Raw genomic sequence first — 19,578 nt, forward strand, 5'->3', positions numbered from 1 at the left:
TCAGGTCCAGGGGAGGGTTAGGCTTAAGCCATTCCCTCCAGGCAGCAGGGAAGAGGCCTGGGGAGATTGCCCACATCTCCCCCATCTGTTTTTGGAACAAATTATACCACAAAAACTTCCACCATAAGGGCAGTTGTAAGTCCTGTGATTCTAGGATGTTGGCACAGACATTTGAGGGCAAAATTTAATTTGAGAGCATCATATGCTATAGCATCATATTGCAGGCAGAATGCCTATCACAGCAATGTTGAATGTCCTTGATATTAATCCCAATACACTGTGGAAGTTAAAAGGTAACTTCACCAGGGACCAGAGACCCTAACTGCCTATTACCCATCTGGCTCTTCATATGCCCCTAGGAGAATGGACCCTAGCTGCTGCCAGGGACATAGGACAACGACCACTCTGGCGTCTTCGTGCTGAAAAGGGGGCATTGAAAGGCCAAGGGTAGCAGCAGGGCACTCTCCAGGGGTTCATTTCTAGAGGTCTCTGATAGAAGGTAGAAGTTATCCATGTCTGACATATTGATCGGAGCTTGGAGGCTTCTCTTGCTGACTTTTGAGCATTAAGATGCTAAGGTCATTTTGCATCTAGTCAGGAAACAGGCAATGTTAGATCCTCTAAAGCAATTACAGTATCCTAGAACATAGTACAATAACAAAGCACTTGTTATAAAGACTTATGTGAATCATATAGTAGCTTGCAAAGATCTACACAACAATCCAGCAGTTATTAGTACTCTAGTAAACGTTAGATGATGACCACCGACCGCCCGCCTGCTGGTGGAATAATTTCGGCAAGTTGTTCAGAGTTGAGATGGAAGCTTTATTGGAAAATCCACTCCTGGGCCCCCTTCACACAGAGGGGAAGGAAGAGGGAAGTGAAAAGGGCGTCTGAGATACATGTGGAGGAGTTTTATACCCATCTAGACACGTGGGAAGGCAAAGGGGCTGTCTGTGCCCCAACTATGCAAGGAATGTCCATTCAGGTGTGCCATTGGTCACCTGGAATCCCTCCAGGTAGGTGACATAACTGGCTCCTGTGGCCCCTCATCCTATTACAGGCTGGAGACTAGGAGATGTGGGGGCGGGGCAGACCAGACCCTAGTCTCCAGTGCCCTGGGCAGCCATCAGTAAGATTTTGCAGAAGTTTATATACTTATGACAGAGACAAGTGATTAAATGGTTCTAAGAGAACAAGCTAAATATTGACAATTAGGGAACAGAATAGTCTTAGGTAGACAAGAAAATCCTCAATAAGTTAACATGTGAGGAAGACATGGACTCTGCATCAGAGCAATAGTTATCCTATATCTCCATGAGTCTAGCAAAAAATCCTAAAGGAAGGCTGGCAAATAGCCCTGGAGGGCCTGGTCAATAGAACAGGCTGGGTAGTAATAGACCAGCCAACTTTCCTCAATTTTCTAATCTTCTTTTTTTTTAAAGATTTATTTTATTTTGTAACAAAGTCAGATATACTGGGAGAAGGAGAGATAGAGAGGAAGATCTTCTGTTTGATGATTCACTCCCCAAGTGAGTGCAATGGTCGGTGAGTGTCATACTGAAGCCAGGAGCCAGGAACTTCCTCCAGGTCTCCCACACAGGCGCAGGGTCCCAAAGCTTTTCCTTCACTGCTTTCCCAGGTCACAAGCAGGGAGCTGGATGGGAAGTGGAGCTGCCGGGATTAGAACCAGCACCCATATGGGATCCCAGCACGTTCAAGGCGAGGACTTTAGCCACTAGGCCACGCCGCCGGGCCCTCATCTTCTATATTAGTTTCTGTCTCTGTTCTAAATGAGAATAGAAGTCTTTATCTGAGCTAAGCTGGGCTCTGAGAGATCCTTATGGTCATTCTAAGAGGAAAGGATACCAAAGATAGAGCTAAAGAAAGAGAAAGCTGCTCTCCCGTGTCCAGAGGGAAAACTTTATGTTTCCCTTTAACATGAGGACCACCCGGGGCTCCTGGGTGCTGGCCTGGTGTGGCACCGGAGCCTGCAGAGAATTCTGGGCTGCTTCAGTCCTGAGTGGGAGACTCAATGGAGAGTGGCTGACCCCAAAGTTCTTGGCCTTCAGGGGAAGTCAAACCTCCATTGTTCTCTTTGGCAGTTGGGACATGGTCCTGGGTGTCCTACTTGACAGCCCTTGGCGAAGAAGTCTGCAGCGAACGTTCTTGGGAGGCCTCCAAGTGTCTCACTGGGACTAGGATTACAAACCTCCTTTTGTCCTCTTGCTCTGCAAAGGGATCCCTTCCTGGTCTATAAGAGACCATGTATCCACCTCTAAGAGGTAATAAAGATGCCCAAAGGTCCCACTGTAAGTCTCTACAGCTTTTCTTAATGTCCAAATCAGTTAAGAATCTGTCACTTATAAATCATCTGTTTCTCACGGAGTTAGGATCTAGCTGAGGATTTTTTAAGGTCTTTTTTAAACATTTTAATGTGGAAGATTTCTCTGTGGCCCTGATCTACTACAGATTTGAATACATCATGAGGTCAGGGACAGTTGCTGTGCTTCATCTACCCATCCCTTAAGATCCCCCATGTCACCCAGTGTTGGGAGGGGTCTGGCATCCTCCTCCATTGTCTCCTCGATGGTGATGGATCTTTCAGGATGAGATCACGAGGTTGTCTTACTGGAGGGGCATCCTCCAGTGGATGGGGTCCAGGCCTTGACATTACAAGCAGGCACCCACACAGGCTGTGGCTCAGGTTCTGCGAAAACAGAAGCAGACCTCCTCCCACAGTTAGCAAGGGGTCAGGACCTCTCCACTTGTGGGTGGCTGGGTCCCTCCATCAAAACAAAGGCATCTGCATCAGGCCTGCGATGTGCATCTGGTGGCTCAACAGAACATGAAATATGATGAAAATTTAGGGAGAATGAGGCCAAGTTAACACATTCATGAGGGATAGTATATTACCCCCTCTGCTTTTCAAGCATGTTCTTAAGATCTTGGTGTCTTCTTTCAATTACACCCTTGGCTTGAGGCTATTAAGAGGGGAGCGTTAGATCTGAGCTACCAGAGCTGAGTCATTTTGAACTCAACTGTGTACAAATGCTGATCATATACTTATTTAAAACTTCTGATTGTTTGTTGACCTCATACTTTTGATAGTAAGCCTCCTGTTCTTCACATAATGCTATTCCTACCATGCAGCCCTAATTAGGGGGCAGTGTGAGCTCCTGACAGATGGGAAGCAGTGGGTGACACATCACAGCCCTGGGACACACATGCATGAACCACTCACCACTTCGGGGCCTGGTTCCAGACCTAGAAAAGGGTGCTGTCCTGTCCCTCATCCAAACCTTCTCTGGACTCTCTCAGAGCAGCAGTCTTTAGGGAGGAAGATGATGTCTCTGTCCCATGCTTGGCCTGGGCATACCTCCCCTTGCTTTCTCTGGCAAAAGACGATGCCTAAGCAATGCCACCAGCCCAAAGTAAGCACAGCAGCAGTGGTGTCCACCAGGATCTAAGGACACAGGAGAGCAGTGTCCAGGGAATCCTGGCATGTCAGATGATTCCCGATGGGCACAGCACTGGGAGACACCAGGGTGAGTGTGCCTGGGCAGTTACAATCTAAGCACAGCTGGTGTCCACGGTATGGCCATCTCGAGCCACAGTGGAGGTAGGCCCCAGAAGAAATCTTGAGCTCTCTTCCCTCATGAATGCAGTAGAATAAAGGTGTATCCCCTCCTCCTCCTAACATTTTAGGGAAGCACAGCCTCTTGGGATGGAATTTTGTATTTATTTTGAGCTTGGTGCTTAGCAGGTGTTTGGGTCATGAATGCAGGGTTTTCATGAATGACATCACTGACTCTGGAAAAGAATCCCCCAAAATATCTCAGACCCCTCCCCCAAAGGAACATACAGTGAAAGATGGCCATCCACACAGCAGGAAAGGGGCCTGCACCAGACACCCCACCTGCCGGTGTCTGACCTAGGACTTGCCAGTGTCCAGAACTGTGAGGAATATTTGCTGTTATGGAAACTGTTCCACAGCAGTTTGCTCTGTGGGAGCAGATGAAACAGACTGACCCACTGAGTGACACCTGCTGTTTGGAAAGGGGCTGGCACATGCCTCCCTGCAGAAACCCTGAGGAGCAGAAGCACAGCAAGGACTCCTTGCCCATGCAGAACTCTCCCCAACCACAATCAGACCCACTGTGCCCTCCAAGAGCACCTGCTCTCACTCAGCTCCTTTGCATGGCACAGGGACCACACAGGGCCTAAGGGGAGCTGCCTTGTCTTCCTCCGGGCAAGCCCATGGGCTCCCCTCCTTGGAGCCCATCCTCAGCACAGGACTCCTGGCCTTCTTCTCTTCCGGCAGCAGGATCCTGGGCAGTGTGGAGCACATTGGGCATGGAACGAGACTGCCTGAAGGCATGCCATCCCTGCTTTCCAGCTCTGTAGATGAGGCTCCTCAGGGCACAGAGAATATGTGGCAAAAGGGACAGGTCCATGGGTCACAGCTCTGGGTATCCTAGGACCCTAAGGTCCTGGGCAGTATTAAGAGCTGGGCTTTGTTTTAGCATTTCTGAGCCGAGTCTGAGCTCACCACTTCCTGGCTGCTATGGCCAAGAGCAAGTATGGCATCTGCCCACAACTTCTCTTTCCTTTGGGTTTACAAAATGCCCACCTCGCAGAGTCATCAGAGCAAAATACAGCAAAATGACGGTGAACTGGCAGCGATCACTCAAGACATGCAGGCTCCTCTCATTCTATCCTCAACCCCCTACCCTGCTGCTGTGAGGACATGAGACTGGGCATACTGCTCTTCTTCAGGAAGAGTCCAACACTCCCCCAACAACCTCTCCCTACAACATGATGATCCAACGTGTTCTGCACAGCTGCAGCATGACTTGCTGATGGGACTGCCCAGTTTGCCCGCAGAGTACGTGCAGACTCACATGCACTCAGCCTGGGAGATGCAGCCAGCTCTGGGTTCTCCGTCTTGGAGCTATTGTCCCTCCAAAACCCCTATCGTTGCATCCTCTAGGGATGGAGGTGGGGGTGGGGAGTTGGAGGTAGGGGTTGGTCCAATGCCTGGGGCTCCAATTCTGGGAGTGACAGTCAAGCGTCCCCTTTCTAGGATCTAAGAAATGGAAAGGTTAGGTGGCAAAGAGAGCAGTGGGCACCACTGCAGCTTCCCAGATACTTTCTGTGCAACCTGTGTCCCGTTCCCTGGCATTTGCTCCACTCCCTGACATTCCTGCTGCAACACAAAGTCCTGTCCGCCAGACGGAGGTTTCGAGCCCCTCTGAAAACAAGCAGAGGCACCGCGCATGGTGGGAGAGAGAGGGAAGGGAGGGGGAGCGAGGAGCCGGCGGCGGAGGGAACAGCAGATTGCGCCGAGCCAATGGTAATAGCAGCCTAGGTGGCACCAAATTCCCTTTGGCCAATGACGCGTCAGAGTTCACAGAAGCCTCATTAGCATTTCCCCTGGGGCAGCGGCCGGGGCAGACGCGGCGCGTTGGAGTCTGCAGCATCCCCGCGTGGCTACTGTAGTTGCTGCCCGCCCCACCTTTCTGTCCCCTCCCTTGTCCCGCCCTCACCTCCACGCGGGCTCCACATTAATCCAGCTCTGCGTACTTTGCTCCTGCTTGGCAGCGGATGAGAGGGGTCTGAGGAAATCCAGGACGCGAGCACTCACTGCCAGCTCTTGCCTTTAAATACACGGCCGCGAGGAGGCCCTCGCACATCGAGTTCAGAAGCCTACACGATCTCGCGCCCACAAAGCTTCCGACCGCAGAGCGAAGATCTTCTCACTCCAGCGCGCTCCGGATCCCAAGCCCTCCGTCTTTCCCAGCGCTTCCAAACTCCAGTCCTCACTCTCGGCCTCTGACGCGATCCAGCAACCCAGAGGCCAGAGAAGATGCCCGCCCACTTGTTACAAGAGGTGAGCTTCCCAGCATCCGCCCCGAGCTAGTGGGTTCGCCCCGTTGGGGCTCTGTCATCTCTCCCTAGGTGCCCGGCCTCACTGGATTGCAGATGTTCGTTCTGATCAGAGTACTGGTTCCCCCCACCCCACCCCACCTTTTTTCTTAAACTTTGAAAGAAAAGCACAGCCTGCAGGCAACTTTATGTATACTTGCATCGTTTCCTTTGTGTATTAACAGGAGTGAGAGCACTTCATCACCAGGTTTTCCCCACTCCCTCTGCAGAGTTCCTGGGAACCTCAACCTTCCTCACTTTGCACACTCGACCTACCCTAACACCTAGTGATGAACCAGGGTCTGAGCCTGCACCGCTCCCTTATCCCTTGCAGGATCAGAAAGTCAAGTGGCTGCCACTTTCTCCTCTGCCTCCTCTTCCCTCTCATACAGGTCTCCAGCTCCTACACAACCACAACTGCTACTGTCACCACACCACACTCCAGGCTCCCACAGGGTGGAGAGGACAAGCTGGGGAAGAACCCCCTGCCCGCTGAGGAAGACATTCGTCCTGAGTTCAAAGATGACATCTATGACCCCAGCTACCAGGACGAGGAGGGCCCCAGGCCCAAGCTCCAGTATGTCTGGAGAAACATCATCCTCATGGCTCTGCTACACATCGGAGCCCTGTATGGGATCACCTTGGTGCCCAGTTGCAAGTTCCACACCTGGCTCTGGGGTAAGTGGCTTCCCACCCTGCTGAGCAAGCCCAGGGCTTCTCCCTGCTCTGGAGGGAGGCAGGCTCTCCCACAGAGCCCCGGGTCCTCCCAACCCTGGCTTTGCCAGGCATTTCTCCATTGGGTTGGGAACGTGGTCTGGGGGCTTGGATACTGCTGGAAAGTGAATCCTGGGGGCCCTTTAGCAAGGGTCTTCAGGAAGGAGCTCTGAGACCATGTGCCATGTGACTGAAGTGACCTGTGCCAGAGTCGGCCGGCTTTGAGAACTTTGATGTTTGAGTCATTTGCTTGGCTCCTGTCTCAGCCCTGCCAGAAACAAGACCAGCCCCTGAGTGAGAGGCAGGGGAGCCTGGCACACACCCACGGCTTTATGGTGGACAATGGGCCCACTCGGGATCGAGCAGGGGGCCTCTGTTGAGGGAGAGGGCTTGCTGGAAGCAGGAAGGCAAAGGTGACTATCCAGGGAATTCTGAGTCCTCTTCCTTGGCCAGGCCACACTCCTTTGGTATAGATAAGGATGGAGAAGGTTCCTATATACACCAGTACATAGTACACAGATGTGGTGCTCTGTTGCTCATGCATGTCTCCAGGGTACTGCACAGCTTGTCATCTGTTCTGCAGCTGATAAAAAGTACATGCTTCATGTGGCATCTCCCATGCAGCCCTTCCCAGGCTTCTGCTGATGCTGTGAAGTGCCAAGCTCCTGGCTTCAACCTTTTTCCCTACTCCTCTGTGGCCGTCTCCCAAATTTCATCAGGAATAGCCTGGCAGGGTCTGAAAAGAAGCCCCGTGCAGCCTTGGCCTGGAGGCTGGGGTGAGAAGGAGCCAGTTTCCAGTTCTTGCTTGACCTTGTTTGGCTCATCTGGTCAGGGATGCCGCCCCTGCCCTCAGGACACACATGTGCTCTCGATGCAGTTTCACGTCTGCCCCCAGAAACCTCAGTCTGGAAGGGGCCTCAGGAACGTCTACCGACCCAGCATGAGGGGCCCTGAACTAGGAACCTCATCCCCTGAATTAACTTGAGGTTTCCTAGAGTAGTTTCTGGTGGGGCACTTTTGCATGAAGCTCATCCTGCTGGATGGTTCTATGGACAGGCAGGGAGATCTTATGGGACCTCATGGATCTTCCTAAAACTGTAAGAACAAGTGAGAGAGCTTCTGTGAGCCTTTTTTTTTTTTTAGATTTATTTATCTTTATTGGAAAGGCAGATTTACAGATGAAGGAGAGACAGAGAGAAAGATCTCCATCTGTCAGTTCTCTCCCCATGTGGCTGCAATGGCTGGAGTTGAGCCATTCTGAAGCCAGGAGCTTCTTCCATGTCTCCCACATGGGTGCAGGGTCCCAAGGCTTTGGGCTGTCCTCTACTGCTTTCCCAGGCCATAAGCAGGAGCTGCATGGGAAGTGGAGCGGCTGGAACACAAACTGGCAGTCATATGGGATCCCGGCACTTGCACAGTGATATTGTGTTGGAGGTCTTTGAGCCTCTAGATGGAAGACAATGCAAGTGCCACAGTCAAAGACTATTGAAAATAGGCCCTTCCTCAGGATGTCTTTCCATTTGTCTTGGGGTGGCAACACTTTTTTTTTTTTTTTTACCACTAGGTAGGTCATATTTTTCAAGTTATGTGGGTGTCATTGCAGCAGTTCTCTTGACTGACCTACATTCAGAAGCTTCTACCCAGTTCTCTTTGGAACATCACAGAGCAGCCCCGAGGGAAAGAACAGAATAGACTGCCGTGGCAGCCCTGAGGGCCCCAGGGAAAAACTCTTGCTTCAGGCCACAGTTATGAGGTGTTGCTCAATCACCAGTATGGACATGAACAATCTTTGTCTTGGAGACAGAGGCACCACAGTGCCTGGGCTCTTTTCCCAGTTCCCGTGCTAGTCTGGGGTATTAGGTGCTTTCCCTGTCAGCTTGCCAGCGTGAAGTGGTCCTTGCTTCCCAGCACAGTGCCCCTGCGCTCTTGCCACAGGGCTGTTTGCTTTGTCTTGGGTGCTTGCAAGGCTCTCACTGAGCAGTTGTTTATGCAGGTACAGAGACAGGCAGGTTCTGGTCCTGGGAAGAGGCCATTTATCACCACGTGGCTTAACATCAGCGAGTCCCCTAGGGCCTAAGGTCCAGCTTGGCAGGAATGTGGCAAGAACTTTCCCTGGGACACTCAGACTGTATGGCTCTCCAGGGGGTCCTATGGGAGGGAGAGAATAGGGTGGAGGAGGTGGAGTGGGAGAGGAGGAGGCTGTTAGGAAACTCCTGTCTATGGCTCCAACAGGCACACAGGACAGTTACCACGTGCTGCTTATGCGGTGTCTCTTAACTATAACCAGTTCCCCAGGCACTTTTTTTTTTTAAAGATTTATTTGTTTTTATTGGAAAGGCACATATACAGAGAAAAAGATTTTCCATCTATTGGTTTGCTTCCCAAGTGGCCGCAATGGCCAGAGTTGAGCTAATCCAAAGCCTGGAGCCAAGAGCTTCTTCTAGGTCTCCCACATGAGTTCAGAGTCCCAAGGCATTGGGCTATCCTTGATTGCTTTCCTAGGCCACAAGCAGGGAGCTGGATGGCAAGTGGAGCAGCTGGGACCTGAACCAGTGCCCATATGGGATTCTAGGGTATGCAAGGCAAGGATTTAGCCACCAGGCGTTATGGTTCACAGTTTCCAATAAGGCTCAGCCCCTGCCTCCTAGGCTGCTGAAAACTGAAAGTGATGGGTACACCCAACTACCCACTTTCCAGTTGGCGCTTATGTCCAATAGCTCTTGGGGTTCCAGATTGGAAGCAAGCAGACCCTCACCTGAAGCCTAAGACAAGACAAGACAAGATTCTGGCATCGGGACAGCTTCCTTAACTTTTACTGTCTTTCCATCCCTAACACCCACTGTCTTTTCCTGGCAGGGATATTCTATTACTTAGTCAGTGCCCTGGGCATCACAGCAGGAGCACACCGTCTGTGGAGCCACAGGACTTACAAAGCCCGGCTGCCCCTGAGACTCTTCCTGATCGTTGCCAACACCATGGCCTTCCAGGTAAGGAACTGGCAGGGCTCAGCTCTTGTTTCTCCACTGAACCTAGAGATGGTTTGGGAGCAGAACAGAGGGGATTGGCGCCTACAGAGGAGCCAGTCTGACAGCCGTGGCACTCTCCTCTTCTCTATGTCACTGCAAGTACAGGCTCAGCTGTGAAGTCTGCAAAGCAGGTGGACGCTCTGAGTCCCTGGAATGGGAAGGGGAGCTTAGTAGGGCATACTCTTCACAGATAGGGCTGGTTTGATCCTAAAGTCCCCACATTATTCTGTCTGGCGGTGGTGCCCCCTCTGTCCACAGGAGCCACAAGGCAGTAACTAACCTTGGTTTCCTGGGCAGATAGTAGACAATGCACAGTATAACTGGAACATCCGAGGATAACACAGCAGTGAAATTAGTTTTCCCAGAATGCTGCACTCTGAGGTTTTGCAATAGACAACAGCTTTATAGCAAGGACTACATACCTAGTGCTCATCTAAGCATTTGCAGACACAGGTTAGCTCATTAAATCCACGACTCTTGCAATGTAGCTGCTATGATCCCCCATTGAAACACAGTCACTGACAGAATGATAGACAAGCACTGTGGTCCTGAGCTGCCTTGAAGTCAGGAATTGAAGATTCTCAGCTAAAAAGAGATGGAATGAAAAGAATATAGAAGAGAGACTCTGAAAGTCAGTAGGATGTGGTGAGGGGCAAAGGACAGCAGTGGTGTGGGGCTTAGCTTGGGGACAGAAGAAAGGGAATCAACTTAGTCCTGTTGCTCATGGCACTGTCCATGCTACTTGACACATTTACTTAATCATCTCCACATAGTAACGCATACCTTGATAGGTCCCATCAAGAAAGAGGAAGGAATATATATGAATATACTATTACATTAATATTTTTAAATTATTTTGTTTGAAAGAGGGATGGAGATAGATTCCAAGAGATGTGTTCACTGGTTCACTCCCCAAGTGCCTACAGCAGCAGCAGTGGGATGGGCCCCATTCAGTTTCCCCACATGGGCCACAGGAATCCCAAGACCATAGGTGTCATCCTGTAGCCTTGCAGGGTGAGCCTTAGCAGAAACCTGCAATCAACAGTTGTCTTTAGACTTGAAGCTAGGCATCAATCCACACACAGTCCTCTCTAGCAACATTTTAATCATTGTGTCCTGCGTTAGCCATTGGTACCTTCATTAAGGGATGGGAAGGATACCCAGGCAATTTGAGCCATCTTTTGCCATTAGAATGGAGCTCCCCAACCAGGACCCTAACACTCCATGGCCTGCCTCACATTCTTCTTGTCCAGGGATCAGGCAGACCATGAAGACATTTCCCAATCTCCTCTGTTTGAGGAAGTGCGGTGCTCACTCCTGATGAAGCTGCCTGTGCTCTGGGGCCTTCCCCACCCATCAGGTGACCCCCAGGAGGTGGCAGGGACTGTCCCAGAGCCTCTGGAGGGCACAGAGCCTCAGTGGCAGTGTGTGGCAGAGGGGCAGTACCTCCAGGATGCCCCAGGGTTGAGAGGATGCCCGAGACTCGGGGTTCTCCTCAGAGGACGTCTCTCCTCAGCTGCCTCCATTCTCTGTCCCTACAGAATGATGTGTTTGAATGGGCCCGAGACCACCGCGCCCACCACAAGTTCTCAGAAACTGATGCTGATCCCCATAACTCCAGACGCGGCTTCTTCTTCTCTCACGTGGGCTGGCTGCTGGTGCGCAAACACCCGGCCGTCAAGGAGAAGGGTGGGCTGCTGGACCTGTCTGACCTCAAAGCTGAGAAACTGGTGATGTTCCAGAGAAGGTGAGTGAGGAACTGTACAGCTAGGGTGATCCTGCACCTGTGGCAGAGGGACTCTGCTTTTACTCCATTGCCTTAGTAAGCTCATGTTGAATAACTGACTGTGTTTGCAGATGCAAAACCATCATTGCAAACCTCAGGCCCACAGCCCTGCACCAAGGCTTTGGTCCTCCTTCTCTGAGCTGCCTTAATTAAATCAACCAAGCACAACACGTGATTACTTAAATGAGTATAGCACTTTTTACTTTCATGAAGTTAGTAGCTTACGGGACAGTGCAGGATAATCCAAGTACCTGAAGAATCATGACAGTGAGATAGCCTACATGGTGGGGACTCCAGGAAAGGGCTTATGAAGAGAATTGCAGAAATTCCACAAGGGGACAGGAATGTTCACTAGGACACATGGGCAGGAACAGCGCAAACAGAAAGCGCAGATGAGCCACAACACCCAGAGTTTTCCACCCCAAATGCTTCTGCCTGGAGGACAGGGTGGGACAGGAAATAGACTGGAGAGAGCCTGTGTCCTGATCGGGTCAGGAAGGTAGACATGGGGTGCGATTTGGGCACAGCAGGAAGGCACTCCTGGGTAAGCACAGGATGGCAGTATGAAGTGTCCTGTAGAAGGGCAGCTCTCAGAACATGGGCCAGAGAGGAGAGGCAGGGACAGAAGTTAGGGGGCCAGGGAACCCACCCTGGGGAAGCAGGGGCAGGAACAGGAAGGATGGACTCACAGGAAACATCAGTGATCCACAGTGAGGATGAAGGGGATCCCTCCTGCAGTCTGTCAATGGCCTGTCCCCTGGGAGAATAAAGAGAGGGACAGGCCTCATATGTGACGAAGGCTATTCAGTGCTCTTTCAAGGGAAGAGAATAACAGGCAGGGGCATCACAGAAAATGGAGGCAGAACACTACCTGTGGATTTTGTGCCCAAAATGCGATGGGGAAGAGGAGGGAGCCCAAAGGCAGAGAGACATGGGCCCAGAGAGCAGGACTCTGCAGCTCCAGGGGCAGGGACCTTACCTATCACTTCACCACCAGGGCTTCGTGCATAATGGAAAGAGCTAGGGGCCCAGCATCCTAGCCATGATGGGCTGGTTCCCATACTGGGAGGCTAGAGAAGTCCCTCAGCCTCCTCTTCACCCCATCTGCACAGAGAGGGCCAGTCTTGGCATGCTCAACTGATCCCACCTATGTGCTCACAAGGAGGAAGAAAGAGACAGCCCAGCCCTGTGAGAGGGACGGTAAGGGGCAGGTCTTGATCCCAGGGCCCAGCTCAGCCTGCGATCTCTCTACACAGGTACTACAAACCTGCTGTCCTGCTGATGTGCTTCATCCTGCCCACGTTTGTGCCCTGGTACTTCTGGGGTGAAACTTTTCGACACAGCTTGTATGTGGCCACTTTCCTGCGTTATGCTTTAGTGCTCAATGCCACCTGGCTGGTGAACAGTGCTGCTCACATGTATGGATATCGCCCATATGACAAGAACATTCAATCCCGAGAGAATATCCTGGTTTCTCTGGGAGCTGTGGGTAAGTCATCAGTCCATAGCAAGACTGTGCTGTAGTATACTGATAAGTGTATAGGCTAGGAACCAGCAATCACAGCTTAATCTGCCTTGTGGTCATTTTTATCTCGTTTTTCCCCATCAGGAAAGAAGGGTACAACATTGGAAAACCCTTATGCATAGGCAATAAGTATTGTGTGAAATGACAGATTAAGAAAATTTCACTATGATTCTGGATTTCCAAATCGTTTCTAAATGCTAGGTGTTTTGATTTTCTTTTCTTCTCTTTTTTTTTTTTTTTTTCCTGCTGTCCTTTCTCCTGGACTTCACTCTTGCATGGCCAAGGGAAAAGAACAGGCAAAGTATAAGACAATGGGGTAATCACAGTGACCTGTTAGACAGGCATTGTCTATGTAAAAATGCTGTATAAAATGTGGAAATGTTTGGGATTTTGTTGAACTGTCACATTGAGTGTATATTTTACCTCCCTGCATCATACTTCAGGTGGGAGCCATACATTATTGCTTAGTGATTCCAATATGAAGAACATCAGACCAACTCTTGGTGCTTCTTTCCCATCAGCCCCTATACCCTTGTCCCTTTTGAAAGGTCTTTTCTTTCGTTTACTACTCTGTCATATTATTTCCCACAACACGGCTTAGGAAATTTCTCACAAAGGTAGTTAGTTTGATGTTAGATTCTTGCTTCCTGATCTAATTTTGCCTGCCCCTGAATGTATTTCTCCCTATAGCTCCAATCTCGATTACTAGAGATGCAAGCAACAGAGTTCTCTACCGGTTGTCTCCATCTCCATTTTTCCCCACTCTGTTGTGTATAGGCTTGGACTAATGTCTCAAACTAGTTTTCTCAAAACAGAACCAATGGTCTCCTCCATCAGTGCTCGTTGCTGTTGGTCATCCGATTTTTGTGCATTTCTCATTTTATTTCAAACACCTACCATTGGGTGGTCTCACTTTGACCCATGTTTGAAGTGAACCACCCATGCTGTTACAGGGAAGGCCTCTTCCACTGAGGTGTATTTTATATGGAAGACCTAAGTGTTCAATAAGCCCAGAGTGAGCTTCCCCCCAGCTATCTGTTTATCGTTCATTTCTCCATATTTCTGCTCTCCTATTCGTTTTCCCACCCCTCTGTTCCTCCCTCATCCTGTTTTCTGCTTTTCCATTTTGCTTCTTGACACACTTCCCCTACATGTTAATCCCATCTCTACAATAGCTGACATCCTCGTCTAACCCACTGTGGCCTTTGTGCTAACTGGACCCACTGACATTCCCTTATACCAGTCTCAGTTTTCTCTGCACAGCGGGGACTGACTCTATGTTAAGGCTGGTGTCTGTGGGCCACGCAGGTGCTCACCCAGAGAATCACTGTAACTCATTTGAGAGCTCAGCAGCCCTCTATCAGCACCTGAACCTTGGACTTACCCACCTCCTTCTCAGCTCACACTGTGGGAGATCAGGCCTCACAGAGGAGGCACCCACCTGGAGATGAGCTACCTGGGATCACTCTCTCTGAAGGACACATGGCCTTGCTTGTTGCTAGTGTCATCCCTTCCCTATCTGGAGTAGGTTTCCCACAGAAGGCCCAACAGCCTCTTGTCAGCATCCCTTCACCCTGACCTGACAAGGGTCAGTGTGTCAGTGCTGCTTGCAGCTAGAAAAGAGGGGTCCAGGCAAGAGTTGGCAACCTCCCTTTGACTGCTGCAGAGTTATTCTCAGTACAGAATGTTCTATTTCTCTCTGGCGATCCATGTGAAATGTTTATTCCATGACTTCTCAGCATCTCTGAGGTTAGAGGGAATATTTAAGCAATTTGTTTCTTCTTTCCTCAAAGAATCTCCTTATCACCATCACCCCCAGCCCAGGGTCAAAGCTCAGACAATAAAAAAGCAAAGAGTCCTGCTCTGGACCATCAGAGACTGAGGAATTTGCAGTCCCTGGGCTGGACTCATATTCCTCTGACTGTTGGGCAACTCTTCCTATTCCACTGGAGCATCCCACCCTCATGGTGGTGCTGTTGTGGTGCGGAGAGCATGCTCCTTTGCTCACTGTGTAAGCAACACAGTCCAAATTCTTCATTCTGGGCTCTCCCCTTTCACCCCAGTGTGCATGCATGCACATACACACAGAACCTTTAGGGTTTTAGGTCATGTTTCCTGAAACTCTGGGAGTCTTCAGTCTATACTACATTCTCAACACTCAGACCTTTTCTACTCAACTCATGCATACCCTGAGAAAAGCAAGCAGGTGTGACAGGGGCCTCATCAATCATTTCTTAATGTCCTCCAGGCGTGATCTGTGTGCAGTAGAGTACAACAGATTGGTTCCATCCCTCCCTCCATCCCGCCACTCCACAACAGCTGATTTCTCCTGGGTTCAGGTACTCTGCTAGGAAGCTGGTGCTCAATGAAAGGAAGATGGCAATCAGCAAAGCTCCATGACGGCTCTCTTTGCTTTCCTTGCAGGTGAGGGCTTCCACAACTACCACCACTCCTTTCCCTATGACTACTCCACCAGCGAGTACCGCTGGCACCTCAACTTCACCACATTCTTCATCGACTGCATGGCTGCCCTGGGCCTGGCTTATGATCGGAAGAAAGTATCCAAGGCTGCAGTCTTGGCCAGGATTAAGAGGACTGGAGATGGAAGTCACAAGAGTGGCTGAGTTTTGAGTTATCATCTTCTTTTCCAAAAGCCAGCCAAGCAGAGGTTCACTGTTCTGTTTATTAACTACTGAATAATGCTCCCAGGACACTAAAGATGACAACCCTAACCCATTCCAGTACAATATCTTTTTAAAATGCAAAGGTTTTGATAACTTATTTAGGTAATCCACATGTTAATTAGCCAAACAATAATCATTTATATATATGTATAGACATATATATTTCAAAATATCATGTTGTACATGAGAAATACATAAAACTTTATGTCAATTTTTTAATCAGAATAAATTTTAGCATTCTTAAAAAATTATTGATAACCAACAACTATACGATGCTAAGCTGATAAATCCTGCTTATCTATTCTATTCCCATTCTCCTCCTTGCTTTGTTCCTATCAACTTCCTTTCTCAACTCGAATTGTCTCTTGACTTCTAAACCCTGGGTAACATTTTTCTTGTGCTGTCCAGCTTTAACATAGGTGGCTTGAGCCAGAGGGACAGTGAGTGCAGGTCAACTGTCAGGAGAGAGGCTCGCTGCCAGGCATGACTGGTAAGTGAGGGAGGGGTTGAGGTGGGATTTGAGCAGAAAATGGTCTCGCTGTGAGGAGGCACACAGCTGCCTGCCTAGCCAGGACGTGCAGCCCCTCCACATGGAACGCTTCCTTTCTCTCCTGACTGTGAGGAGGACTGGCCTGGAGCTTGGACAGGCAACACACAACAGCAAATCTCAATGCCTTAGCAGGCTCTGGACAGAGGTTAAGGCAGCAGCATTGTACAGTTTGGTCAAGCAAAAATAGGTAAGCCTAAGTCCTTTACTTGGAACCCGGAAATATTTTCCCAAAAGTGTTTTCCTTTGAGTAAGGAATATTTATGGAAGCTTCAAGGATGGGGGAAATGAGCTGATTTGCCTGGTCCTTCTACCTCCAACCCCCACTTTATTGGCTGGCAGAGAATGGAGAGGTTGAGGGGCAGGATCTATAGGTAGCTTGTAAGTGGTAACTTTCTAAAGAAAGGATTCAGACATTACATTGTCATGGATTCATATTTCTAAGTAATTGAGTGTCCTAATGAAACCTGTTCAATGTCAAGTTCATGTATTAGTTCTCTGACAGTTGACCTCTTGCCTTGAGTGATATTTTGCTGTTAAGAACTAGCCTAGAGTATAGGAGTGCCTGGAAAGCAAGGTAGGACTCTGTTAGCCACACATGTTCTTCACTTCTGGCTCTGTCCTGTCTTGTTTTGATCTTGGCCCTTCCCTCATGTTGACTCTGGCTCTGGCAAGGCAGCCTCCATGCATGTGTTCAGAGACAGTGACAACCTGCTGTCCAGGCAGCTCCTCCTGCAGACAATGCTCAGGGGCCCCTGACCTCTGCTTCCCTTCCACAAGGAGAGCTGCTCCACATTCCCGTGCCCCTCGGTCACACTGATGCCTCCAGACATGGCTGGCACAGCTTCCTAGAACCCTCCCTGGCTCCTAAGGCCCTCTCACATAACACATACTTAAGCCATATACTCCTGTTACGCCATTGAGCCAAGGAAGATATGTGTCGGGGTCAGAGCACAGAGCATGCTCAGTGTACCCTGCTTGCTCAGTCAGCTGGCACCTCTGAGCATCAGGGCTCCCAGCTGATTGAGCAGTGCTTGTATAAGAAGGAGGATGCCTAGTCCTTGCTAGTAAGCACAAGAAGCAAGACCCAGTTCCCAAGTGCCTCACTTTGAAATGAGTCCCTAATCCTGAGGCAGTGAGTACTGCACAGCTTTAGCTTGAGACACACCTAAGACACCATGCACCTTGCTGAACAGATTATCTGTTCAACAAATAGCCAGCATCACTGCCCCTCCACCCCCAGCCATGGACAGCCAATAGCATAGGAGAATCTGGAAAGCAGAACATCAGTGTTTTGAGATTCTTGGACTCCTGTCCCCTGTTCCTTAGCCATCAGTGCGCAAACCAGGCTTTGCTCTGTTATGACTGGAAGTGTCCAATGCCACACACTTGTCACTGTGACCCCCGTGGTAGAAGGGGGTTACATGTGTTAATTGAATAGAAGCCACAGGATCAAAGTGGATGAAAGGCATCCTTGTCTTTGGAGCCTTTCAGTTCAGTAGAAAGGAATCTGATCGAACGTCACAGTTGTTGGCCATTTGCCAACTTGCACGTCCATCCTCTGGAAATGTCTGTAGGGCAGTTTTCATCACACAGGTCATCAGCAGCCTGTTTTACATCGTATGAACAATGTAATCAGTTTTCCCTTCTAATCCTGTTTCATGGATTTGATTCATGGTGTGAATCTCTACAGGGCTGCAGGGACACCTCAGCTTGCGGGCCTCCAGGTGTGACTGCTGAGTAAGGAGCCATATTTTCAAGCCTTTAAGCCCCAGTTGGGTTGCCACATTAATGAGTAACTCAGATGTAATCAGCAGGAGAGTTTTTCTAACAGTTCTGTGCTGTGACTGTATTGACACCTTATCTAGTGCCTTACATCTTTGCTAATCCATGCAGCATGAAGCTGGCCCTCACTCCCTCAGTGGAGCCCTCTTGCACCTGTGTGTCCACAGCAAGGGCAGGTAAAAAAAGGAACCCACTGAGGAAGGATCAGGCTAATCGCTTTCAGGATTTGTTGAGCTTCACTTTGGAAATTTTTTCTGAGGGATGCTTTGGTTCAGTGCCCACATTTGATGGACAGTGAAAATAATCTGAATGTATTCAATTTGCAATTTGTCTTTAAAATAAATGATGCCTGTAACATTTTAAAAGAAGTTTCTTGGCTTGCTAGGATGCTCAGTGAGTTCTCTGTAAGCATACCTCAAATGGGTCAGCAGGAAAGGTAGGAAAGCAAGGTGGCTAGGTTATGCTGGCAGGTAAGGCCAGGCCTTTCTTACCACTTTGCCACTGACTTGCTTTGTGACCCTAGGCATTCCATTATAATGTGCCTCATTGTCCTAGTGAAATAAACACCATAACACTGACTCACACCAAAAGGAAAGGTTGGATGCATGACTAATAACTTTTTATAAAGCATTTTGGGATCCTTCAGTAGAAGAATTCTCAAGTCCTGAGGATTTCTATGGCAGCAGTACCCACTGTGGACTTGTATGTTCTTATGTCCTGGGTACTCTGTTTAGTCTCTCTCTCAAGGCTGACTTAATCTGTTAGATGGGTAAGTGCTGGATAACTATTCAGAGAATACATGAGGACGCATCTTCAGTGCCACAAAAACAAGCACAGGACACCTCTTCCTGGCTTGGGTCAATTTTCCCTCTTTGTCTGGGATAGTAGTTATTTGTCACTTGATAATTTTACAAAAGTTTCTATTCCTGTCAACTCTGAAGCTAGTTGTACTGATCTGACACTGTGTTGATTCATAATAAAAAGGGAAATGATTCTGATTGCACTGTGTCTGGCTGTGATTCAGTCTCCCGGGACCAGCTTCTATGGCCCATCACCCTATTTATATATATCCTGCACCTTTAAGAGTAAAACAGAAGTGGAAGCTGCAGGTTGACTCACACCCAGGAATCTGTCCCACCCTTCAGAAAGGTTACTTTAGGTTAAACTCCAGGCTATTGCAAACCAGAGCTGGCTGCCATTAGGTCAAACGCTAACACCTCCTGCATCTCAGCCTGCCAGCAACCAGGCTGGTCATCAGTCATCACATGGTCTCACAGACCCAAGAGGAAACAAAAGTTCCAAGAGGATTCTGGGAGAGGAAGAGATCAAAAGGAAACCCAATCCTGGGAAAGCTATTGGTGACCTTGCAACTCCCACTGGGCAGCCCAGCTCATTGCTGTCTGAAATGTTAGAAAAGGGAGAGATGTTAGTTGAATTCAGATGTTAGTTGAATTCAGGAGGGAACAGTCCTGAGTTGTCCTGTAAGGATGAGATGTAGAATAGAGGGTCATGTCACATGTTTGGGAGAGGATGATGTAAAGATGTTGAGGTCCTGTTAGGAATCTAGATTTAATCTTAGGGCA

General features: G+C 49.3%; 1 protein-coding gene across 1 annotated transcript; it reads left to right on the forward strand.

Annotated features, from left to right (window-relative positions):
* The first annotated feature begins 5,496 nt into the window (after positions 1 to 5,496).
* SCD (stearoyl-CoA desaturase) lies at positions 5,497 to 18,993 on the forward strand. The gene is made up of 6 exons (XM_040992301.1): positions 5,497 to 5,893; positions 6,321 to 6,606; positions 9,499 to 9,629; positions 11,210 to 11,415; positions 12,711 to 12,943; positions 15,404 to 18,993. The coding sequence occupies exons 1-6, from the start codon at positions 5,870 to 5,872 to the stop codon at positions 15,601 to 15,603; spliced, it is 1,080 nt and encodes a 359-aa protein (XP_040848235.1). The 5' UTR covers positions 5,497 to 5,869; the 3' UTR covers positions 15,604 to 18,993.
* Positions 18,994 to 19,578: the final 585 nt, after the last annotated feature.

Source organism: Ochotona curzoniae, unplaced genomic scaffold (genome assembly GCF_017591425.1).
Source record: "Ochotona curzoniae isolate NIBS_2020 unplaced genomic scaffold, NIBS_Ocur_1.0 contig_66, whole genome shotgun sequence".
In the NCBI taxonomy this organism is placed as follows: Eukaryota; Metazoa; Chordata; class Mammalia; order Lagomorpha; family Ochotonidae; genus Ochotona; species Ochotona curzoniae.